Raw genomic sequence first — 26,946 nt, 5'->3', positions numbered from 1 at the left:
TATCAGAGCTTGACGGATTTTCCGGCTTAATCTTTCTGTAGACATCCTAATTTGTCAAATTGACGATTAAATTCCTACATTTGATAAATTCACGAATTAAGAACTCTTAATTCGTTTACAGCTTTGTTCGTTTTTTTTGATTTATTGATTTTGATTTGTCGTTGTTGGTCTCTGATATTCTACTTTTATTATTTTAACAAATGTTGTTTTCGCGTCGTTTTGTTAGTTGACTTTCGTTTTTCAGTTTAATAGTACCATCGGGTTCGTACGTAAGTTTGTTTGTTTTTCGTTTTTATTTACTTATACGGCAAAATAATCAATTAGTTACTTAAACTTTTTCTGCATATTTGGGTCTGGAAAATTTACAATGTTTGATGTACTGATATATTACTGTCATTTTACATATGTCAAAAGAGTTCAGCTGGTGTTCCAAACTAATGTAAACGAAAGTGCTGGAGCACTGAGTCAAAGAAGACATTCCATTAATAAAAGTAAAGAAATCTTAAACTAAAAGAATCCTTCAAAAATGTCAAGTCTATAAAAGATAATCGCTTTGCCAAACAACATTCATTAATAATTTTGGTGTATTTGTGCAATTCTTGATTGCTTCGATTTGTGTGTTCGTTATGGTGTTAAGGTACTTTGAGGGTTTTTTTTGCTAAGGGAAATAACTCTACATTGACTTCTGTGACATCAGAATGGCGGGACCATATGGAGTGGTGTATTTGGAGAGAAAACGTTCGAATGCCATCGTACTAGCATTGTGTAAACAGTATGTCGTTGTTCATATGATACATTTTAGCTTCTTATCTGACAAACAATTTTTATTTTTCTGATTAAAACTGATCGAAAGGCATATTTTGAAGAAAACTGGTAGAATCTTGCCAAGCCCACCGATAACTTTCAACCAATTAACAGCTTTTGTCATTCATCAGGATCAATGTGAAGCTTTTCTACAATGTCAGCTCAGCTGTCAACATCTGTTCAAGTAACTCGGCATGAATTCACCAAGAACTGAAGACAAAAGCGGGGGAATGGTAGGTGTTTAATGTTGATTTATATGTCTGATCAATCTTTTTTTTCTTGCAAGGTAAACTTAAGTTCGGGAAAAGCGTCTACAACCACAGGTTTGCCACCAAAAAGAAGTGAAAGTAAAGCCAGACTGACTTGCACTTCGTCTTCTCTTCTTTTGTAATTATTTATAAAGTTGGTTATCTGATTGCTTGGTGTCACACAGTACACTCACTTGTTTCTGTCAACAGTAAAATGGAGGGGCAACCCCTCCCCCTTTTTTGACAGAAACAAGTGCCTGTGCAGGATGTACTGTCAGATCTTGGCTACATATATATGTGTATAAACAGTGTTCCTTGGAAATATATCCAAGTTATCAGCTCAATCATATACACATATTTACCTCAGTAGACAAAAAAGGGACAAAATTAAATCTAAGCATATCACAGGCATGCAGGTACGAGAACACAATTAATTCCCCTTGGTTTTCGAATATAGTTTCAACTTTGGTGGTAGGTACCTTCCACATTTTTTCATATTTTTACTGGAAACTTATTTGCTGAAGTTTTGCCTCTAATTGGTAGAAAATAGGTTAAAATTACATGGGATTTTTTTTCATGTAAGTCTTATTATTATCTTTAATGCTTACATTTTATAGTTGCATACATATTTTTGATGGGAAAAGAGAAATTAATGATATTTTTTACACAATTGGCACACATGTTGTTTTCTTACATTTTGCCTAGATAAGCCATGCCTTTATAGTTTATGATAGGTATTTTGAGTTGTTTTCATTCCACTTGCAGTATTAATGATATTGTGACGTAAAATATGATATATCATAATTATTTATGCATCCCACATTCCCTTCACCAGTTTTGAGATATTTTGAGATACTTTGAGGGGGAGACTTTCCTGTTTGAAAAATTGATCTTACCCCTGCATCATAAAGGGAGATAATTCAAGTTTATTTCATAACACTTTTCTTTAAAATATTGTGTGATGTATTATTTGTTATCTGTATTTTGATTCTGATAAATATCTTTGATATTTTGAATGTATGATAATTTTGATTGGACAATTATTTAGGAAAATCCTTTTTTGTATATTTTCAGCTTTTTACCACACACTATGTGCATTCATCAAATAAAAGTGAACTTCAAATGTTTTTTGATTGAGGCCCATAGATGGTTATCTATCTGTCTGTACCTGTCTGGCTACGAGGCGGAATATTTTCTACAATTTATATATAAAATCCTCTTTGTACATATCTTTAGGCCAGAGAAGTTTTATTCAGTTTGCGCCGGTGGAATTTTTTTAATCTGCTCAAATGTGTATATTGAAATGCACTTGAAAATTAATTGTAGTCTCGTGCCTGCATGTGTAGACTAAGAGTTAAGATGATGAAAGCTACTGTTGTTGTTGCTGGTATATTTCTCCAGTGACAGTGGATCACTCTACAAATGTAGATATATATTAAATTGAATGTTGTTCAGACACTTTTTATGAGACAGGATAGATTTTACATTTCGCAAGGGACTTTATATTACTGGTACTGGGCAGAATAACCTGTTAAGTTGATGTACATGTACATGTACATGTATGATTAAAGGTTTTCATACATGTAAGATACTGGTTGATAATTAAGCAGACCCAGATCTGGTTTGCTAGTGTGACTTGCTTTTTCTTTATGGAATCTTCTATACACTAATTATCCCCTTAATTGCCCTGACAGTAACTACACAAAATATATGTTTATAAATGACATGCAGTGATTATACTTTGTGTGCATTAAGTATGATCACAAGAAGTTAAAAAGCTATATACATGTACAAAAATGTTAGCTACATGTATTAAAGAACATGTACCTACACGTATTAACAGTCTGTACATAAACATGTGAATTATTAATACCGACACAAGTCACTTCAGAACATTGTGGACTACAGATTTTACCAAAGCAACAAGTGTACATGAATATTGTAACATGATAATAACGATAAACACTAGCATGTACTGTACATGAACATGCAGCTTAACATTTTTGTTTGAACCCACATTAGTGAACATTTGTATACATTATGTGTAAAAAAAGCAAGAAGAATGAAATTCACAAGAAAGTAGGGAAACCTATGGCATTAATAGTTTTTGGGCTACTTATTGAGGGAATATATACTTATCATTTGTACATTCTAGTAACCTATATAATTCTACATAACATGTTGATATGCGGGATATAAATTGCTCTTGGTCTGTTATAATATTATAAACCAGTCTTAAACGGAAGTGAGACACTCAATGTTTTGTTCAGGCTACAAAAAATAATTTGTGACAAAAAAGAAAAGTATTTGTACATTCTGATAACTGCTTGGGTACATATACTTGTACATTGAAACAAAGCGTTTATATAGGTAACAATGCCATTTTTTAAAAGGATAATTTATGTCTTAGCACAAGTTTGTACTCGTGTCATTATTAGCTTGAAGTACGTATGCATGCATGACTACATGCATACGTCATTGTACATGTACTTTTGACCATAACATGTATGTATTATATTTGGTATTATCCTGATTATCATACTACATATATGCTTAATCATCAAAGAATTGAAAAGCAAAAAAAGCATTGTGACATGGGGTCTTACTTGCTTTCCATGAACTTTTGTATTGAATCATCCCTAGCAAGTACAATTACATGAACATGCCATTTTACATATATGTGCATGTGCATTTACCTTTCATTTAGGTGCTTGGGAATTATGTGTGCTGGCCAATTAGATCACTAAGTCAATAGTGATTGAGGTACATTATCTGATGTAGCATGTTCTTGATATTGACAAAACATATTTTTTGATCATTAAACTACATGTAGATCAAATGCATTGCACATGGTTAACACTGAGGGACAGTCATTTTTTATCTCCAGGTGTGGGTCGGCATAATATAAATTTACCTTAGAAAAACAGGATTGAACCCCCCTTCTTTCAAAAAATAGTAAAATGTCCAACCCACCCTCTTTCAACTATAATGTACTAAAAAATATGAAAAAAATGAGACCCTCCCTTTAAATGCATGAGATGGAATTGTCAATTTTACTGTCAAAATTTCTGGAGTGTCAATATTCATATGATGAAAAGATGTATAACTTTGATTTAAAAATCATAAAGTCTGTAGTATAAAAGTGCACACAGACTAATTAGAAAGTGGCATTTTATAAATTATATAAGCAAATTGGAGTATAGAAGTGTGTTCTACATATGCAGAGAGTGATTTTATATGCAGACTGGAGTAAAAATTACTATATTACATATATTGGGTGTGATTTTATATGTTGACTGGAGTCATGTATGTAGTACACTTGTACCTGAACATACACTATGTTACCAGTATATTTGAAAGATAGCAGATTGAGATAATTAAGTTATCTTTTTTGTTGATAACAATCTTTAGAGTAAGTTCTTGGGTTCTAATCCCTTTATCTTAATCAAATTTGAATCAGCATATACATGTACATAAGTGGACATGTAGATCACGAACACATTAAGCATGTTAAGGAAATAAAGATTTTATGAGAAAACACAATCTTTTGATAGTTTTGTTTATACAAATATGCATTGTCATAACTGTGTTCAATACTGAATAGGTTGAACTTAAATATTAGCTTACATGAGCTGTAATGGAAGGCTTGCAGGTACAAATACATTTATGACTTAGTGGATGTGTCAGTGCCCTCTAGTAGTAACTTTGTCTATCTGTCTGTTAGTTCATTAAAAGTTTTTCAACACCTGTCCTGGAGAGAGGTATTGTGGTTTACTTCTCTATGTGTACCTTTAGCTTTCATCATTATGATAACTTAAAAATTTTTTTTATTATCTGAATACTTTAACATTTTACTCAGTTTTAATACTGCGTTTGTTTTAAAAAGGAAGGAATGTTATGTGCTTTAGTGCAGCTGTTCATTTTTTTTAAACTCACTATCTTTTAAAAATTATAAAACCAGTTTTGATATAAAAAAAACATGTACATGTATACATATGAATGATACAAAAATTTATTTTTAAAATTTGCATACCTAGTGATATTTGGGTTTAAGGAAATTGGAATTCAGCTTATGCTGAAGCTTCAGTTAAGAAATAAAAAAAATGTTTCGTGGAAAGTATTTTCAGTCTGTAGCATGCAAGACGTTTTGCAGTCTATGATAGGCAGGTTTATTACATGTTTTTCAAATTAAGAATTGGGACACTGTTTTAAATTTGGTTCTGATATATGTAAAAGGGATAAAATAAAACTTTGTTTTGGTTTGTAACGCATTGAGTTCTTAGAAATCTTCAATATGCTGAATCTGACTGTATTGCTAAAATATACTTTGTATGTTTTTTTTCCAACAGATTATTTAAAGTTTCCATCGATACTAGTTACATTGGTCTTTAAACCAAGCAGCATGATCCTTTTAGAGAAAGCTTTATGATAAATACAACGTGCAAGTCATAGATTTAGTACTTGAATGTTCTAGTCACATTTTTGCAAAAATAAAAACTTCTCAATTATCCCTAATTTAAGGTATTTTATACTACTTCAGTAAAATATTTAGACAGATATTTTTTTTTATACTATAATATGATTTACTGAATACACTGTATGTGTATGCCTCCCTTTTGAATTAACTGCATACTTACATTGAGTTTGCAAATTCAGATGCAGAAGTGATAAATAATTAGTTTTTCATGTTTTAGTGTGTACATTTACTTCTGATTTCTCCACTTTCTGCTTTTTTTTATTGGTTTCCTAAAACTTAGTATCTAGAATATTGGCTCACTGGACAACAATTTTTAACTTTTAGTTTAACACTGAGATTTTAAATTGCATCATCAAATCAAGGATCTGGCTATATTGCAAAGGGACATAATTTGAGTTCAAAGTTTATTTTGTTTAGCACATTATAACACTGTTTGTTCACATCATTTGCTATATATATTGGTATTTTTGTATTTCAAAATTCATTTGGTTTTTCCTGTTATAAATGCCTGCTAAAGGCTCACCATTTCACATTGTGAAGTAAAAATATACTGTGTATTTATTTTCATGTGTTGTTTATCTATATTGAAAAACAATTTAATTTATACAATGCTGAGAAAAAAACAAGTATATAGTTGCTGTGTTTTAGGACATAAAAAGTACAAAATGATGTTTTTCTCTTACTTTAGAGAGTGTAAGGATATGTATCATAAATTTCTAAAAAAATTAAAATTTCTCAAGTGGTCAATGGATTTCAAAAATATTTCTGCGAAGGTTAGGCATAAAAGTCTGGATAATAGATCTTAAATGGAAGTGTATAAGAAGACAATAATTCTTCAAAGCTGCAAAGGGAGATAATCCACCATAATGGTTTTACATGCATAAGAGCATTTTTTTCTTAACCCCTTAATGAAATTTTGATATCAAATTAGAAGGTAATGCAACATTAAGGGAAATTAAATAATGTCTGATACTTTCTAGGGGACAACATCATCAGGGTTTAAGACAATAAATGCACTGGAGTAATGGGTTGTTCTCTTAGGCCAGAGAAAGATATATCTTTTAAAGGTTACACTACCTGTGCTATTTTTTTCTCTACTCTAGCATATTTCTTGGTATTATTTTTTTATGAAATGATGCTAAGTTGTCAATTTTCAGTGGAGCACTATTAAAGTCAAGACATCCTACCATAAGTGTCAATAAAATGATTTAACCTACCTATACCTACCCTATTTTTTCTTCCAGTGAAACCTTAAACTGACATATAAATTTTCTAGGCCTTAGTGAGGATGCCTACAGTACTATCCATGTTTTCTTGCCTGTAATTACTTGCATCTTAAACTTACCTGTAATATAAGAATTTCAGTGTATCTTACTAAGTAGTTCGTAGGAAGTATATGCTTGCAAACTTAAATACCACTTTTGGTCTGGGAAAAAAGTTTGTTTTTATGTTTACTTTGTTGTGCATTTCACACATTTTACACATGTGTAAAATTACACATTTAGCTAGTCCAGTGAGAATTAAGGAAATTAATTTCCTGAGTGGTACATTTGTGTTCTTTCATAAGATGAGGAGAAATCGTGTATATTTTGATCAGGAGGGTTGGGCCTTTCGAGAGGCAGGTGAATTGGGGCATAGTAACTTATTCTTTTTCACATTTGAAACCTTTTTGGCTTCTTTGATATAATTGTGAGAACGGCAAACTGAGACTCAATAAAAACCACCAATGGAAAGGTCGAACTAGCGTAGGCAAAAACATGTAATATTGGTCCCAGTGTATCCAGTGGGGTTAGAAACAACCTTTCGTTGGAAAATTTTGTTATTTTCGTGAAAATGCTGGCGAAAGTGAACAATTTGCTCCTTACAAAATCTTAAAATTTGAAGGCTAAAATCCAAGCCGTTAAAATTCCAGATATCGAAAACCATTTATGATTTAAATAAACTTCCAACTTTCCCTGGTTATACCTACAGTTTGGTCTGCACAAAAATGACAAAGTTTTAACATGAATTCCGCCCTTAGTTCATATTTAAGCAATATTTTTGAAACCGACTGTGAAAACCAATTTTGAATTACATGTATTTTATGTAGACAATAAAAATCCTATATATACAAAGGATTGTCAGTCCGATTGGTATTAAAAACATAAGTTCCAGATAGAGATGCAGAGAAAAAAAGAAGGGTAATTGAATCTGCCTGTGGAATTTGAAGGTACACAATAGGGATAGGGACATCAGCCGTACGCCCATTAAGAATGAGTAAACTTTTTTTTTTCGCATGAAATTTTTATTTTTGCTTGCCTCGCTTCACCTGGTCTTTAATTCTAATTACATGTACGCCCCCAACTTGAAAATCTGGATCCACCCTTATCGAATATATATAGAAAAACTGAAATTGTTGTGCTTTTATAATAGGGACAAGATATTCAATTCTTTTTCTTAGCTATGTTCAGGGGCGGATCCAGGATTTTCGATTAGGGGGCGCACAATTAAAAATTTTTGAGGTTAATTTTATGAAATATTCTTCTAGAGTGGGTACAATGTAGATATCTTTTGTGGTAAAATTAGCGAGAAATTAAAGTTTCAACCTAAAACCGCCTAAATCTACTCCTGACAACCCATGCTTTGCAAATCTTAGGGGGGGAGGCGCACTCCGCCTGAATCCGCCCTAAGTGTTGTAGGCTGAACTCTTGAATCGGTGAGTTATAGTTCTTTAATCTATATTATTCATGAATTTTTCAAATATGGCGTGATCGCAACCTAAAATGTACAAGATACGAACAGAGAGTTGTGTTAATATTTTTAGCTGGTGCATGAAGGCCATTGGAATCTGACGGTACATACCGCATGGGGTAGTGGATTGGGTCGATAATCCGTTTCTCCCATGCACTATTATCTGGTCGAATCTGTGGGTCCAGCAGTGCTAGAGGTTGTCTGACAACCTATTTTCTGACTTGGTGCCATCCTTACTTTGGGGAATGGAGGAACGGAATTCCAACCTCTTATTTGTTGTAGGAGTAGGTCCGACACCGGTATAATTTCCCGCCACAAAACCAAACTAGTTACATGTATGATGTACACAATGTACCACCATTAAATGCTGCACTACTTTTGCCCTTCCAGAATATAATGCAAACTCCAAGGCAGCTCCAGTTCCGTACCGTTGACGTTCCTCCACTAAATGTAACTTTGGTTGTAAAAACAAATGTACATGACAGAATTTCAGCACAACGAACTCAATGATTGCCTTTCCTATCTTACAATCATGTGACGCAAAGCTGATAGCCGAAGTCAACAAATAAATATAGGGTATCTAAGTATCGTTCTAGTTTCATTTTCTTTACCGGAATATACGACGTAGAACGTATAAGGTTTGTAATTCTCGTTCCATTTTCAGTTTCCCTTCCAGAATTTCCGGTGTAGAACGCATTGAAATCCGAAGACCGATATGCATTTTAGTGTGTACTTCCGGGAAATTCAAACGCTGCTTCACATTGCAAAATCTTTTATTTTATGCTATTCTAAACATTTTATCTCTTAGAACTTGATAATTGTCATTTTTAATCAGTATTTTTACCCAAAAATGATACTTCGCTTTTAATATTGAACTCAATGCTATGTTAATGACGAATCTCCATACATTTGAATGGTAGACTAGGACCCATTCTTACGAAACCACGTAGTCACGTGACGAGACTTACATACCATATTGAAAACCGAGGACCGATCTACATTTTTATTGTTTACTTCCGGGTACTCGAAACGCTGTATAACATTGCAAAATCTTCTATTTTATGTTTGTTCTTAATACTTTTATCATGTAGAAATAGATTTTTGTTATTTTTATCGGTATTTTTTACACTAAAAGATGTTTTGCCCTCAACACTTAACTCAACGCTCTCTAAATGACAAGTCTCTATGCTTTTGAATGGTAGACTAGGAGCCAATCTGGTGAAATCACGGGGTCACATGACGAGACTTACATACCCTATTGCAAGGTGCTCTCTGGTTTTCAAGTAATCACGTAAATCATTTAGAATGAAATTGACGTTTAATGATAGTTATTATACATGTTAAAGATGTACTGTATATTTCCTGTGAAAACATAAGGAAATCCTGAAAAGTACATTTAAGTTAACATCGTTGCGTTGTGGTTGTTCTCTATTAATCAAGTTTCCATTCGTATGTTATAAAATGAATTTTCGCATTTTTAAATTTCAATATTCTCTTTTTTCTTTAAATATAAGAATAACTGAGGGAACAAACAACGAGAAGAAGAAACTATCGATATTCCATACAGTTTAAAACAATATTTATTAAATGCCATTTGAAAAAAGAAATTTTTGAGGTATTGAAATTCCACGTTTACCATCTGTATAAAGAAATGCTGTTTAAAATCCAATTTCTATGATCTAGGAGGGGCGGGTCCGAGGTTGTGAGGTGGAGGAAAAAAATAGCCGCGATTAGTTGTCTGTGTAGCTGAAACGGATAAGGATTTCATGCACTTCAACTTTTTTTCGATTTTTGAGAAACATTTTTCAGACTTTAGGGTATAATCAGCAAAGTGAGAGGAGGTTCGGTGACAATGTTTTGATTTAATTTAATTGTTCTAATGTTATTTATTTTTGTTGTTTTTTTTTTTTTAATTGGTTTATGACCAGGAATCAAACATTGAGCCAGTTGAGTCTCTTGAATGATATTACAATAAGTGACCCCTAACCGGGCTCCAGGAAGCTTAAAAATTTTGACATGATTTCATGTTCGTAACTTCAATACAGCATAGAAACCTTACCATTATCGATGAAATATTCCTTTTTCCAGAGATTTAAGCTAGTGTATTAAGCTGCATAAATCTTGTAAATGATAGCGTTTTGAGATATGGCAAATGCAGAAAATTTGTGTTATATGATTGTAATACTTCTGTCACAATCGTGACATTGAATGTTGCTCTTTCCTTAATTGTTTTCCGACAATTATGTGTGATTTATATTGTATTGAAGTACGAAACTATTTCATTTCTTTAAAAAAAATTATACCCAGTAACTTTAATAAACAGGAGGCTAAGATAGAAAATATAGGGACATGCCAAACTAGACGGCCACTTAAGGATATACATTATCCCAAAGCTTTAAAATGATATTAAGTGATCAAAATATTAACCTTTGTCTTCCTTCATTTTGTTTCTGATTTAACGATTAGCATTGCTCACTTGCTATTTAGATTTTTGATGATTTTGGATGTTTCGGTAGTTGAGATACGTGTACCCATTTTGTATCCGCTAACCCCGCCCCGAATCACTTCATGAATTTCTATGTACTATGCAACTTTCAAGGAAATATCGTTTACTTAGATGATGCCATTTTGGATAATTATGAGATGAATGAGTTTGGGTTTCCATTAGTATATGTGGTAGACTTTGGTATTAACCTATATGTTAATATATAATATGTTGGTGGATAGTAGGGGTACTGTACTTATTAGTGTACGTAAATCCTAAATCAGGTCGATGTATTTTTATGAAATTTTCAGAGAATGCTAATAAAGTAATACACCATTGTGTGCTTTCTATTTTGATTTTTGATTCGAATAGATTTGGATCCAATTATTGTAACTCGAACGAAAGGTTTAATGGAGTATATTTTTTTGTCTCCCGAACCCCTTTTTTGATTACGTTATGGATTTTAATGAACAATAAAAAAAGAATGATTTTCACTTTGATTTATGAGCTAAGTGTAGTTTTATTTTCCCTTTCCCTATTGTTATTTACTCCGATGACCTAAATTATCATGAGTTTCATATGAAGTATATATATATAGTGTAAAAAATCGATTATTTATATTTCATTTTTATTTTTCTCTTTTGTTTCAAATTAGCGAATGTGCCAGTGAAGGTATCATGGTGTACACAATACACAATTTGCACTAATAATCTGATAAATTATTTATTGATTTCACTACAATGAAATGGCTACGTACACAGCTGCTGGGATAGCTTGCCTTGTAAGTATAATTTTCATTTACAGCCAGTGGATAAAAACTGATGTTTTAACGGACGACCGCGATACTTCTTACATGCACAACCAAAAATTGTCTTACAAGTCCACTTGTCGGCACATAGTCTACTCAACTATCTGAGAAATAAACGACATATGTACATGTATGGAAATTTAGTTGATTTTCATTTTATTATTCATTTTATTTATTCGTATTCATAAAATCAGAACTTTTCTAAAATACCACAATACTTTTAGGTAGCTGCTTTGATAATAGAGTTGCCAGAGGCTTTTAAGCTTGGAAGTTGTCCGCCGCCATCTTTGAAACGGCGTGTTGCAAAACATCTGGCATGCTACCCTCTTCTAAACTTTCACTGTTTATACGACTCATTGGAGAAGAAGTACAGTACTCGTTGCTCTCCTGCAATAAGAGTGTCTGCAGGTACAATTCATTTTACAATAGTATTCAGATAGAATTATGGACCGCCTATGTGTTGTAAAACTGAGGCATTTGGTTGGACTCTGACAGGTATTTTCGAATTTCGAATTCTGAGTTTAAGGTTTGTTTAATTTAAAGATCCCTGCCCTGGTAATACAATGTAATTTTTGAAACATGTACTAGTCGGGGATGGATTCTTTAAAATTCTTGCAGTGAAACACATGTTGCTGTTAAGGCATTATACTTGGTTTTTAATAAGACAATTATTTCAACTATCTGTAAAGTTTGATCTTCATACATATAATTATCTGGTACAACAAAAGCTCGGTTATCCTACATCATGTTTACTAGAATGATATCACATTTACTACTAGGTATTATCAGGATGCATGGGTAAATATTTCATGAAACGTCACCAGGCATAAAGTAAGACTGTCTAAGGACATTCAATGAGGGTTGAAAAATTCCTACACCTGCATGAGAAAGGCCCATAAAACAACAGATATTCCGGTTCAGCTAAGGCATGAATCACACAATACCCTGAATACTTAAAAAAATCCTAAGTTCAATTAATATCTCAATTTATCATCGAAGGCCAGAGATTCCTGGCATGGGCAGAAGGAAATGCAGCAGGATTGAATTGGTTTAATGGAGCCTTAACCCTTTCATAGCTCTAGCAAATACAGACAACAACAAAATATTGAACAGAATAAAACATCACAAATTATTACGATAATGAGTATAATGGATCATTAAAACATGCTTGATCTTATTAATAACTTGAATCCTTCAGTTATGTACATTAACTACCATCATCCTGTCATAGATTTTGTATACATACACATGTATTGTTTTCGTCGCTGTTCATGTTGTAGTGCTATTAGGGCCCCTAAAACAAAGTTTGGGAACCTTAATTGATTATGCTCCGTTTCTACCGCTTTTGACCGACCGAGATCTCTGAAACTGTAATTACTGGACACACACTTGCGGTACCACCTGAAGTTGTTTCAAATCTTATCTAACGATATGTTGCCCGTTCCCAGTTTCCCGTAAAAAATTAAAAATTAACCGATTTGGATAAAATTTGGTTTTCCAGGGCGAAATGACATGGCGAGTACATAGTTCTTATGTTTCAAGACAATTTAAAAATCGCTGTTGCCATGGCAACTGATTGTCCCGTCAAAGTTGATTTGGATGAAATTTGGTTTTTATGGTAAAAATAACATGGATATGGTGGAAAAAACGATACGCAGAATCCAAATACATGTATTATGTTTTAGGGTATTTCGTTAAGTAATAAATTTTTCCTGCACCACTGAATAGATTTTAACGAAACTTTCACAGAAATAACTTTTCCGCATTTTAGAACTCGCTCAAATGAAGTGGTTGCATGTGTATAGTGATTCTAAAGTCAGTTTACTCGTCACACTCTCTTTTAAAAAGCAGGCAGGGAATCACGGATTAGATTATCTTAACAGAGAATGACCACGTAGATGCGAAAAACAATCTATGACTTAGGATGTGGCACCAGCTTGTCGAATACAACTTTTTTTCTAGGTGGTTACTTGTACTTAGAGGGAAACCTTAATTCAAGAAGTTGCCCACAAAGCCGTTACCAGCCAAAACCATACTGGTCGTCCGACTTCAATGAATGTGTTTACCAGAAATCACAGTGTAATGGAGAAGGCCAAGTAATCCACCTTAACGGATCCGCTTACACAGATCGGTTCTGTCGCTGTGACTACAGGAGAGGCTATGACTTCCTATACAAACCAAAAAATCCGTGTTACTGTAAACCAAGTCTCGAAGATTGTACATGTTATTTGAAGAAGTGTTCCAATAATGTAAAAAGGCTTACACCAGGTAAGCACTTTGTTGAAGAAAAGCAAACACTAATAATCTTATTAAGATTACAAAAAAGATGTCATAGAATGTCATTTTTAGTTAAAATTTCACTATCTGACTAATGAATCCCCATTCATTCATTGTCATTCGATTTACATATTTAAAATATTTTTAAACCTGTCTAAACCCAACCCATTTTTACATTAAACAATGGGTCGGTTAATTAAGACGTTTTTGGTTTATCAAGTTTCAAATTATATTCATATATAAACGGAGTTTTTAGAAGTGTCTGGTTTGGACAGTTTCCGTATTTCCAGGGTTCGGCTTAGAAAGGTTTTACTATTTTAGTTGACTTTTGTAACTAAGATTTCACGCACATTTTTAACATAATTACAAGCGTGGACACAGACTGGTAATGCTCGACGGGCAAGTATGGACCCAGAGTAGTAATGTCCAAAGAGCAAATTCGAAAATTCGATTAGTCTTGAATATGTTTGCATTGGCTAGAAAATAAAATGTAGTGGTATTTACCGGCAATTGATCCCGGGTCGGGGGGGGGGAGCGGGGGCACTCCAATACTTCTTTTAAAAGTATAAATATTCTATGCAAGTTTTTTGGTGTAGGGGTAGTAAAATTAAGTCATGGGAACTCCTCTTCGTAACGGAAGGAAGGAAGGATTGACTCCTCTATTACTATACATCTCCACTAAAATTAGGGGGTAAAATGATGGAGGATACTTCCAATGCTATACATAGAGAAATGGAAGGTACCTGTTTTTCAGAGTTGAAGTCCTGTTTTTCAGAAACTAAGGTTTAGATTTACACTTCTATATATATCATAAAACAGGTTGTATACATATACATGTACAGATATGGATTATAAGAATTTTCTTACATGTATAAATATGGATTATAAGAATTTTTAGTTTAAAAGATACAATCAGTGTGGTTTCAGTTACTTCGAATAAGGATATTTCTATACTGAAGTTTTTAAGTCCCACAACTGAGAATGCAAGCTGCATAGTTGTTATAGATCACATGAAGTTACATGTATTAGAAATTTTTTTACACTCTTTAGAAGAAAGAACGCAAAAGAAAGTTCTTGCAAGCAATAATTAATTTCAAGCAACGATTTCGTCAGAACTTGCTCTCCAGAAACTGCAATATAAATAACAAAATAAGTGATAGATGATAAGTACATAAATGATTTTTTATGAACAAATAACCAAGGACGTTAAGAAATCCCTTACTCGGTCATGATCATATATATATATATACAAATACAACATATGAGTGCAAAGTATTGAGTATATATTCTTAGGACGAAAACGGTAATTTCTCCAAGTATAGGTGATCTTCAGCGTCACTCATATCGCGCGTTTCATTTGTTAACAATGTGTTACATTTTTTGGAGGGATTTTTGTGGTTTATATCCACAAAGGTGGTCAATTTATATCCTCGAAGCTACGTTATCTTGCTTTTTAATAAACGAAATGAAGGGTGTAACGGATATACAGGAAGTGCCATCTCTTTCAATTTTATTGTTATAGTGTAATTTAGATGATATGAAGAAATGAAGATTTTCTGGAAACTAATGTAAAATGGAAATTGATCTTACGACTTACTAGTAATATAGAGGCAGTACAAATATGTATCATTGAATTCTGAAATCAATAACATATGTTACCATACACAATCCGATGTTTATGTTATTTTGCAGATTATCAATGCGTTTCACCTGGTGGACTGTTAATGTGTCCCATCTTACCATCAATAGTGTATGTATAACATATTGTGTGTAGCAGTTTTATTAAAAAAAAAAATCAGACATGAAGTGATTTATGCCTGTGGAAAAAACACATATTTTACTTCTACTTCTAATGCAGATGCATATACAGACTACATAATTTAAGTTGCACTCCAGCTAAGAATCATGCAAAATGTGATACATGGTTGGAAAGCCTACATATTTTTATTTTTGATATTTGTATAAAATGTTATAGTGGACAGAAATAAACACGTGGTTTTTCATATAACCTGTGCTCTAAGGAGATGAAATTCATATAGAATTTACTGTAGAATTCAAATTTAAGGGAGATAACTCTGTAAATAGCAGTGAAATACAAGAGAAACTGTTGGATTTTCAATGTGGATTATCTACTAAGAGCAGACAGACTGGAATAAATTATTACATTTCACCATATAGACTTAAAAAGCAGCTTAACAACAAAAAAAATAAAAAATAAAAAAAAATAAACTAATAAAAAATAAAAATATGTAGCCTTTTTTGGGGTTTATCACAATTTACAGGATTTGCCCGATTCTTCAGAAGACTGCTACCTAAAACATAGTTTGTCATTCAGTTGTTGCACTTTAAAAATAAAATTATACCAATAGATTGCGTTAAATTAGCATTCTGCAGTAAATGCTAGATTTGGTTGATCTAAGTTGGAGATGGATGAATGATTTTCCGGAAAATAAAAATCAGAAAGGACTATAGTTATTTGAACATATCACCTATATAGCTCTCGTAAAATGAATCTTTTTTTTTCGGTGGTTTATCAACCCTGCCACTAGGCTACTTCTGATTGGTACTTTATAAAAATGATACAGTGAATTACGGAATCCCATTTTAGACCTACGAACCTACCAAAAGTAGAATTTGAATTCATGATCACGTACTTATATCTTCAGAATAAATTGTCGCACCAACGATTCTTTTATAAGTTGTTATAAATGTCATTTCATACTTCCGTTTTCGTGACGAGACATATTATGGAATTAGTAATGTTTACCGTCTCTTAATGGAGTCCGAGTTGCTCTTTACAATTGTTTTTGTTTAATTTGCGTTTTTTGTTTGTTTGTTATTTCATGTTCTTTTAATTGTGTGTGTCTGTTTCTTGTTTAGTCATTTATTATCGTTGGATTATGTTTTTATAATGAAATTTTCGTCCTTAATTTCTCTTTTGTCTGTACACCCCTAGTAATGCAGTATCTAGAAGTGTTAGCATCATACTTTAGAGGCTTAAGTTACAGTAATAAAGGAAGTATTACGAATGACAAAAACTGTTATACAGAAACCAATAAACTTTTGTTTGGACATAACTAGTAAAATAACAGGTCCTTCCATTTTAAAAACATTTCTCTTTAAAATAAATATAAGAAAATTATTCCGAAGCTCTTTTGTTTAGCCGTTATGCATGTATTCTGGATCGTTTTGTACAATTTTATTTTTTTTTTACAAGGCTGATAACTGCTTGGTTTTATGTAACCAGATAACTAGTCTTAGTTTTTCATTTAGGTTTTGCACTTTTGTGATAAAATTTATATAGATTGTACCTGAAATTAGCCCTATGCAAGAGTTATCGTTCTTGGTTTTGTTTGATTTGGTTGATTTCAGTGTACGGTTTAAGTGTGATTTTCTAAAAAGTACAGACCTTAACACAGAAAGGACTATTACCACAAAACACAGCATATGTAGTCCAAAAAGCATTGTCTGATCCATGGGTTTATCTACATCATGAATCACCTTACCATAGGCAGTGTCTTAATTTTATATGGACTGGTACTTAAGACCTATGCAGTCATTCAGGTTTATCTAAGATTAATCAAATATGAAAGGAATGATCAGATTAACACACTGGGTCTATTCAAAATCTAACGGACAGTCATTGTAAACACATCTGCATTCCACCATGTACATTATGATGATGTAAAAAATATATTTTTATAAAGAGAGTATTTTTTACATCGAACTGGTACATTGAGTACAATACAATAAGAATAACAATTCAAACGATTTACTAACCTGATAAAATGTATTTTCTGTTTTAGTGATGATAGTACTACATCTACTGTTAACAGACCCTGGTATACATCCTCTTTTTTGAGGGATATTCAGCTTGACAAAACATCATATAATCTATCTGGGAGAGAAAATGGTATGCAATTCACTTGTCTATCTTTTCAATTTTTGAATATTTAAAATATATGCTGCAAAAACGTGCTGTGTAATATGGAACCATACTCACAATACAAATTAATCTGTGTTTTCTCTTTCAATTAATCATCATGTATTGAAAAAAGTTTTAAATTTGTTTTCTTTTCTTTTTGTAGTTTTAAAAAAGGTTTTGATTCCTTAACGTATAAAAAATATTTTGCGTTCAATCTATCATATAATGATTAATCTACCAGAATCTGGAGGCTTCTTGTTATCTCACCTGTTTGTTTGTTTTGGTTCTAAAACAGTGTTAACTTTTTTGTTTCAAAAATTACATAGTTCTTAAGTTGACTGTTATTTTAGATACACTTATTGAAAATATAAACAATAGATTTGACTCGCAATTAAAGTGAGTCAACGATTGCGTCGTAGGATACTTTGGCCAAAAAATAATTTATTTGTTTATTACAACCCTATCTACCCTATTTTTTGGTGCTTTCCCTAAACATTTTATGGCTTTTTTGTCTCAACCACCCTTAAAGTTTAGATTGTTTCCCCATTGGCTGGAAAATGTGAAAAAAAATGTCTACTTACCCATCTATTCTATTTTTACCCCCGTCACCGTCCGCCCATGCTTCTGTTTGCGTCTTACACTCTTAGGGGTATTAACTTAGGATAGTCTGCAACTCAAAAAGTATCGAACAAATATTATTCAATTTTGTGACAAACTTTGCACAGTGACTATGTACATATTGAAGATATGCACTTCTTTTATTGAAAAAATTGATTAGATTTGATTAAATTATTTTTCGTACATTTTTAATAAGTTGAATTCGGCCGTTGTTGTCACTTTATGTTGAGAATGGCGCCTACATTGTGTAATGTGTAACTCGAAAAGTGTTGAACCAGTGCTATTCAAATTTTGCACGCTTTTTACACATATATGCACCTCCTCTTACGAATAAATTTGGTTGATATTTTCCTACTTTTTATCATGTTGAGCTTTAAATTTTGTTCAATTGTATTATGCTATTACTAATATATTTTACATGGACATTTTTAACCCGGAAGGAAACATAGAAATAACAGTGTCCGTGCGTCGGGTCATACTTGTGGATACAAATCTTAGAAAACCGCTGGACGGAATTTGTTCAAATTTTATAGAATTAGTCACCATTTGCAGTTGATCATATTGGACCCCATTTTGATTCGACAAGTTTTACAAGAGTTATCGAACTTATACACTTTAAACTTTTTTGCAGCAGCGGGAACATAATAAATTATGACTACGATATGCTCGTTTGATTAATATACCCACATAGAAGACGCTGAGAAGTATATGCCGATGGTCCAGATATTTATTTGTCTTGCTTTCTTGCTAGTAGCTTTTTGCCTTTACAAAATCTTGATATGCCGGATCAGCAATCATAAGATGGTGTAGTAATATGTAATAATGCAAATCATATACAAATATACGGTACTGAAGTTATGAGTGCAATAAATCGCGAACAATAGACTTAAAAATGTATGCTTTCACTTGGACGCAAGAAATGAATTGAAATGGGTTTCAAGGAGGTTTCAACATCGAGATTAATTGTTACATTTATTTGTTAAACCTTAACAGATAATGATTACTGTAACACCATTATCATAAGATATATCTCAAAAGTAAAGAAACTCCATCATTGTTTCATTATCTTAATTATGCAAATTATTTCAAACAAGTATGTTTGTTCCCCTACTGTATTAATATAATTAATGCATATTTGTATGTCTGACAACGTTTCTTCTTTGATCACAAATAAGAGAAACTTGAATGATTTTTAACTAATACATGTTAGGTATTCGGCCAGTGTTCTCTGCGTTAGTACATGTTGTGAGTAGTTCTATATAAATAACTTCTTGCTGTGCAAATTGCAATTAATGTTGTATGCTTAGTGTTATCAACACATGCCTACGAATTCTTTAAGGTAGTAGACCTGGGGTAAGGGAGGTAATCCAAATTGAAAGAATTGTAGTCACTAGAGTGTTTGAAAAACTCCTAATATGCAAGCTTTAAAGTAATACTGATGTTAAAGGGAAATAACTCCAAAGAAAAGGTTCAACTTCTAGAACAAAGAAAGGGTTCAACTTCTAGAACAAAGATGCCAGCCCCAGTAACTCTGCTCTTTTGAAGTATTGATTAAATATTTTTAGTGGAGTCCGAGTTGCTCATTTGCTTTTGTTACTTTGTATGTATGATTTTAGTTACTTTATGTTCTTTGTTGTGTATGTCTGTTTTCCATGTCTGGTCTTTGTCCCTGGATTACATTCTTTTGATTATCGCTATAACCTTGGTTCCCTTGATTACTCGTTCAAATGGCTACGTTGAGCAATGTATTTTTGTAAGGTGGGAAAACGTTTGAAATGATGCTTCCTAATGTAAACCTTTAGATAAAATATTCAAATTGAAATATGAAAATAATCTCTGTCATGAGACAGTACGGCTAACCAATAACCTTGTCAGTTTTATAACTCCTAAACCTTTTAGAGATAAAAAAAAAAAAAAAAAATTTATAATTCCTTATAAGACTTCAACCTTTCTGTTTTCATTTTGTTGTTTTGTTCAGCGTATGACTCCAGCATTGAACTATGTCTGGCATATAAGTTTGTCCCTATGTGCAGAAGTATGAATATTTGTGAGACATTAATTTGCAACAGTAGTTGACTCAAGCTGTGCCCGGCAATACTCTTTCATTAATACAAGTCATCATGATTTGATACTTTGTAACCTTATTGAATATTAACATGATTTTACCCATAATGATTAATTATTTAAAAAAAAATTCAATGCCTTACCTTACAATCGTTAAACATTTGTAAAAAAAATACACCGTGAACTTTTCCGAAAATTTGTTTATTGATTTGCATATGTTTAGTCCATGTAATGTAAGTTTTGTACGAAAATTGAATTATGGATTTTTTTGCAAAATAGAGATTTTTATATAAGGAAGTATCAGAAAATTATCCCCCCTTTTTGGTTATTTTGATAAATTAAAAGCCCAGTATCTCTTCTACAAACTTGATAGAAAAAAAATCATTTTAAATCTGATACATTAATCCTTTTGAAGAGAATCTGACTTAATATTCAGTTATTTATTTAAATAAATTGTCAAAATGACACCAAAATGCCAGATATGGTTCAGTTTGCCCAGTGATTCAGATTTCAATATATCAATATTTTTGTCTTCATTGTTTAAAATCTGCACGGTGAATTTTCTTAAAACAATGACAAATGATGCGCCACAGTTAGTGTAATATCATGTACAAATTTAAAGAAAATTGAGTTATGGGAAATTTTGGGGGTCTACTATCTTAAGATTGATATTTCCATAACATTTTGTAATCATATTAACTACTACATGTGTAATAAACTGATAAACCTGTACCAGGGGCGTATCCAGGATTTGAGTTTGGGGGTGGGGGGTGGGGGGTGGCTGGGCGTTAATTGAATTAAATGCCTACAAAGCAAGGCAAAAATATTATAGGGTGAAACTTGCGTTGAAATTTTTATTCTTACCGATTTAGGTGGGGCGGGCTACGCCCGGCACGCCTGTCCTTGGTTCCGCGCCTGTGCACAGTTACATTAGTCAAAGCCTGGCCGATCTGACAAAAATAATTTCACTCAAGGATGCTCTCTCTTTTTGAAAAGACCATTATTTGATCTCTGCATCACTGGATTTCATCAGAAATTTTTCAATAGAATTTGAGAAATGTGAGGTTTTTGACAGAGTTATCTACCCTTGAAATGTTCATTTTCAATGCATTTCAATGACAGTATAATATTCAATTTACCTAAATGATATGGGAAATCTTGCATTTCAGGAGGTGTTCAATAATTTATGGATGTTCTGAAATCAAATTTTGGTTAGAAATTGCAATATCGCTTTGTTTTTCGTCTAAACTTGTATTTGTAGATTTTACGTATCTGTTTATAGTGCGTAGATATGTATTGTTAAATATTATATGATTTAGTACACGTTTTGTTTGTAAGAATGTTATGAACATAAATGGTATTGCAAATTTTTAAGTTTTAATGAAACTTTTTAGTCATAGCATTTATCCAGCTTCCATTTTCACACTTAATATATGTTAAAGTGCTTACAAAAATCAATTAAAGACATATTAGTTGAAAATCAGACACAATACTTTCATTTAAGCTTGCTTGTGCAAATTTCAGGTGCAAGAAAGTCTGCTATTATTGCTTCAGTTATAATTGCCAGTGTCATCATTATGATTGTAGTATGTATTATTAGTAAGTATTATGATAGAAAGTTTACAAATTGAATAAAGCATAAAAAAACAATATATACATTATGTAATAAAGAAACATGATGATATACTTAACAAACATATTATACTTTTCTTCGTTCGTCTACCTCGGACTGGACTTTTTATGAGCAACTCGGCGGGTGTTTCTAGAAAGGCACAGGGCGTTTGCCGTACCGGTACGCCTGTCCATGCTTCCAGGTTTTAGTGGAGTCCGAGTTCTCTTTGCTTTTGTTACTCTGTATGTATGATTTTAGTTACTTTATGTTCTTTGTTGTGTATGTCTGTTTTCCATGTCTGGTCTTTGTCCCTGGATTACTATCATTACAAATCCATTAGAATCTTTGTTCCCTTGATTACTCTGAAGAAGAAACAGTAAAACAAGAAATATAGAAATTTTCATTTTCATAACTAGAAAAGCAGAGGACGCTTACCCTACCGGTGCATATGGTCCGCGTTCCCAGTTTATAGTGGAGGCCGAGTTGCTCACTTGCTCTTGTTACTTTGTATGTATGATTTTAGTTACTTTGTTCCCTTGATTACCCCTTTATCACTTATACGTATATCAAGAGTCAGTCTGTAGAAAATCCAAGCAAAATCCCAACATTATTTCAAATGCTTAATCATTACTTGGAAAAAATAAACTTAAAATCCAAGAACCCCATCTATTTCAGAACTGGAAATAGCGAAACAAAAGTTCTGAATACTTAAATATTTTGAAATAAAAGAACGATTTTGCATAATTAGGTAAAATACTAGTAGTGGAAAAGAAGGACTTTGTAAGTTGTTTCTTTTGCAATTTTTGAATGCATCAAATATGTCTTAGTAAAAGTAAATGTTAATGCTATCAAACACATAAAAATGGTGAAGAAAGAAAAGTTGTACATCAAGTCGTTGCAAATTCTAACATAAAGATTTACAGTTTAATCATTCTTTTTAGAACAGTTTCCCTTGTACTAAAACATTGAAACACGACTATTTGTTATTATAGGTTTATTTGTGAAGGAACTGTTGGTTATGAAGTCATTAACTGATGAGGAAGGTAAAAAATATATTTAATATTATATATAAAGCCAAAACATGTTATATCATGAATATAAGATAATTTATTGCATATGCAATATGAGTGATTCTTTAAAACTTATATCAATTACCTAATACCGCGTACCCCATATCATAAAGGTCGAATGGTGTGGTCTTATTTTTTTTATAATTGTACAGCAGGTACTATAATCCGCTTGTATGACTAATTGCTTTTCTGGTAGCTGAATACTAATATTTAATATAAGAGGAAGCTAAGCCTGCCGATGCATCAGGTCCATGCTCCCAGTTGTAAGTGGAGTCCGGCCTTCTCATTTGCTTGTGATTCTTTGTACATTCTTTTGTGCCTGTTTCATGGATTATATTCTTATGACGCTGACTTTATAGCTGATCTGATCCGAAAGAAAGAATATCGTTTGGCTAGATCCTTCAATCTCAATTTCCGCTATATAGATGACGTATTATCTTTAAACAATCCTAATTTCGGGAATTTGATACATCGCATCTACCCCAAAGAACTTGAGATAAAGATTAATACAGACACTATGAATTCAGCCTCATATCTTGACCTACACTTAGAAATGGATGGTAAAGGAAAACTATTGACCAAACTTTACGACAAACGTGATGACTTTCCATTCAGAATTGTCAACTTTCCTTTCATCTCTGGCAACATCCCTTCTGCACCTACGTATTTAGTGTTCATATCACAACTCATACGTTGTGCCAGAGCTTGCCGAAACTACGCAGATTTTTTGTATCCGCTAGAACTCTAACAAATAGGCTTCTGGAACAGGGTTATGTTGCTTCAATATTGAAGTCATCACTACAGAAGTTTTATGGTCGTCATTGTGAACTCGTGGATCGTTATGGTGTATCCATCAGCACCATGAAAACTGATTTATTCAACGGGTCATAGTTTTCCTTTCCTCGTTTGTCTACCCTGGACTTGACTTTTTATGAGCAACTCGGCGGGTGTTTCTAGAAAAGCAGAGGACGCTTTCCCTACCGGTGCACTTGGTCCATGCTCCCAGTTTTTAGTGGAGTCCGAGTTGCTCATTTACTTTTGTTACTTTGTATGTATGATTTTAGTTACTTTATGTTCTTTGTTGTGTATGTCTGTTTTCCATGTCTGGTCTTTGTCCCTGGATTAAATTCTTTTGATTACCGCTATAATCTTGGTTCCCTTGATTACTCATAGTTTTCCTTTCCTCGTTTGTGTACGCTCCATGCAGGTCTGGGTGTTCAAAGAATAGGCCTGCAGCAGCGATAAGCTTGTAAAAGGCGACTAAGTAGTGCTCAGGAACTTAGCCGGGGGCTAGGCGCTCTGCCCACAGAGCAACTGGGAGATGTGCCCCAGGTGGTGGAATGGGGTGCCCCTGGCGTGTTACATGCTGGGTTTGTCAGGCTATAAAACCTGACCGCAAACCATAGTGGTGCACTGTGTTGGGGAATATGCCACGTTACTCGCACGTTAAAGAACCCTGTTGTGGTATTCGATAGAAGTAGGAACCTTTGCGTTCCGCCACAGGAGGCTAAATTGCCCGACTTTACCTATCTTTCCCTTTTTATAGTGGCAATAAAAATATTTCGACCCTATTACCCTTGTGTTCCGTCCTTTTTTTCATTTCATCATGATTCATGTTCATTTTATCATCCATTTCATGTTCATTGTCTGAATATAGCTGAAATATTGCTGCTCGGACGTTAAACCCAAACAATCAATCAATCGTTTGTCTGTCCCGGACTTGACTTTTTATGAGCAACTCGGCGGGTGTTTCTAGAAAAGCAGAGGACGTTTATTCTACCGGTACACCTGGTCCATGCTCCCAGTTTTTAGTGGAGTCCGAGTTCTCATTTGTTTTTGTTATTTTGTATGTATGATTTTATTTACTTTACGTTCTTTGTTGTGTATGTCTGTTTTCCATGTTTTTGCACTTGCTATAAGTGTTTTGATATGTATTTACAGTGTCAGCAGTCACAGAAATCAATTTAGCCATGTCAGACGAATGTTACGTTGAGCCATTCAACTATGAAGAGATTAAACACGTGATCCGGAAAGAAAAGTTGCTCATTCTCACAGGAAGAAAGGGTTCTGGCAAACTTACAATAGCTCTTCATCTTGCAAACAGATACTTAAAGGACAATTTCAAATGTGTTTTGCTCAGGTCCGAAAATATCTCACAAAAATTGTTTCTTCCTCGCGGCAACAAAAAATATTTGGTCGTTTTAAAATTGTCACATTCTTTTGATGACTTGGAAAATAAGGCTGAGCGAGAACAAATACATCATTTATTTGGCTATTCCGGAGAAATTAATATCATCTTTTTAGCAAAATCTGCATCTCTGGGTATTACAGATATTCTAAAAAAGGAGAAACCTCATGTTTCAGTAGAGAAAGTAATGTTTGAAATTAGATATGCTGGAAAAGAGAAAGAAAATATGTTCGATAAATATTTGAAAAAATACCAAACAGCTAATGCGTGTAGTAGTAGTGAGCGTCGAAAGATTCTTGATTGTGAACCATATATTGGGTTTCCTTTGATGTGTTTCGATTTCTGCATTGACCCGGAAGTGTTCAAGCTTGGGACATTGTTTTTCATCCAACCACCTGAAAAGTTGGTTTATGAAATTGATCAGATGGTAGAACAAGGCAGAAATAACATTGTTGCTGCATACATCTATTGTGTACTTGTCTTTATATTTACCGAAAGTAAGAATGGTCCGGTTGCCGTTGACAACGATAAAATTGAAGGATTAATGTCTCAGATATTCAACATACAAGGTAAAGTATTGAAAACGACTATTTGGAAAGCGACTCATATTCTACTAGCAAAATACGTCGAACTGAATCGCAGTGGATTGTATTTATTCCAACATCAGTCAATTTATGATGCAATTTTAATATCTTATGGCAGTTTGTACCACGAGGTAGTAATAAGGAAAAGTAGTTTAAAATCTTTAATGTTGTTGGGTAGAACTAAGTCATATAAACCAAGAAAAGAAGAAACAACTTTGTGCCTTCCATTTGACAGAAAAGACGTATTACAAGAATATACGAATAGGCTACTTCAAGAACTACTAGAATCAAAAGAGACAGCTGCAAACATCGGAGACTATTTGAAGCGTTTTTCAGAGGACTGTAACGACCAAATATTAATGAAAAACGTATTCGAACGACTGTCTAAAGCAGGTCATATGAGCGAGAAAAATACCATGCAGGTTTTGGAATTTTTTAGTAGATTTCTAGACATTCCATACGATGTACAGTTAACCTCTGACCTGAATCTTTCTATGTTTATAGCTTCAGGGTATGCATTAAGTGCCCATAAGTATAATAATATGAAGGCACTCGAACAAGTCGTAAATGACATCATACATTCTGATTTAGAGACGAAGTTTTTGCTGACAAAAGTAGATAAGTTGGACAATACAGTACTTCACTACTTTTGTGTTTGGTGCTATGAGAGGGAGGAAAGATTTTTACTTAAACTTTTAAACAGTATATCGGGAAAACAATCGCCATTTAAACCTGTTACAAAAAACTGCAAAGGACAATCACCTTTTGATATTATAACCTATCTTGGGCGACCAGAAGTATTTGAGGGTTTAGTATTATTCTTTAAAAATGCATATAAAAAGCCGAATTCATTTGTCGCTCCTGAATTGATTAAACTAGTTGAAAAAGGCCAAAAGAATGCAACAAAAGCCGTCAGTATAAATGATTCGCAATTATCAGTAGATTTTGCATTTTGTAGAGAAGTCCCGGTATTTGCATCTTCCACTATATATACTGCTATGATTAATTTAATTGATAGACATTTTTCTAAATAAAACACCCAACATACAGATTAAA

At 33.1% G+C, this 26,946-nt stretch overlaps 1 protein-coding gene across 6 annotated transcripts; it reads left to right on the top strand.

Moving 5' to 3' along the window:
- The first annotated feature begins 235 nt into the window (after positions 1–235).
- LOC148625989 (uncharacterized) lies at positions 236–26,946 on the top strand. Of its 6 annotated transcripts, none has more exons than XM_088569506.1 (10): positions 236–269; positions 936–1,037; positions 11,400–11,525; positions 11,777–11,960; positions 13,515–13,820; positions 15,522–15,579; positions 17,636–17,742; positions 21,961–22,035; positions 23,041–23,091; positions 25,060–26,946. In XM_088569506.1, the coding sequence occupies exons 3-10, from the start codon at positions 11,490–11,492 to the stop codon at positions 26,922–26,924; spliced, it is 2,682 nt and encodes an 893-aa protein (XP_088425632.1). In that variant the 5' UTR covers positions 236–269; positions 936–1,037; positions 11,400–11,489; the 3' UTR covers positions 26,925–26,946. The 6 variants fall into 6 exon arrangements, with proteins under 6 accessions (XP_088425632.1, XP_088425631.1, XP_088425630.1 ...); XM_088569509.1 differs by lacking the exon at positions 236–269 and adding an exon at positions 8,650–8,897 and having other exon boundaries at positions 319–1,037; XM_088569505.1 differs by lacking the exon at positions 11,400–11,525 and having other exon boundaries at positions 237–265; positions 936–1,041; positions 11,781–11,960.

This window comes from Perna viridis, chromosome 2 (assembly GCF_037379345.1).
Source record: "Perna viridis isolate PV_CMFRI_1.1 ecotype Kerala chromosome 2, ASM3737934v1, whole genome shotgun sequence".
NCBI classification, from domain to species: Eukaryota; Metazoa; Mollusca; class Bivalvia; order Mytilida; family Mytilidae; genus Perna; species Perna viridis.
Note: the sequence above shows the minus strand (reverse complement) of the source record. Positions and strands in the feature narration are given on the sequence as shown.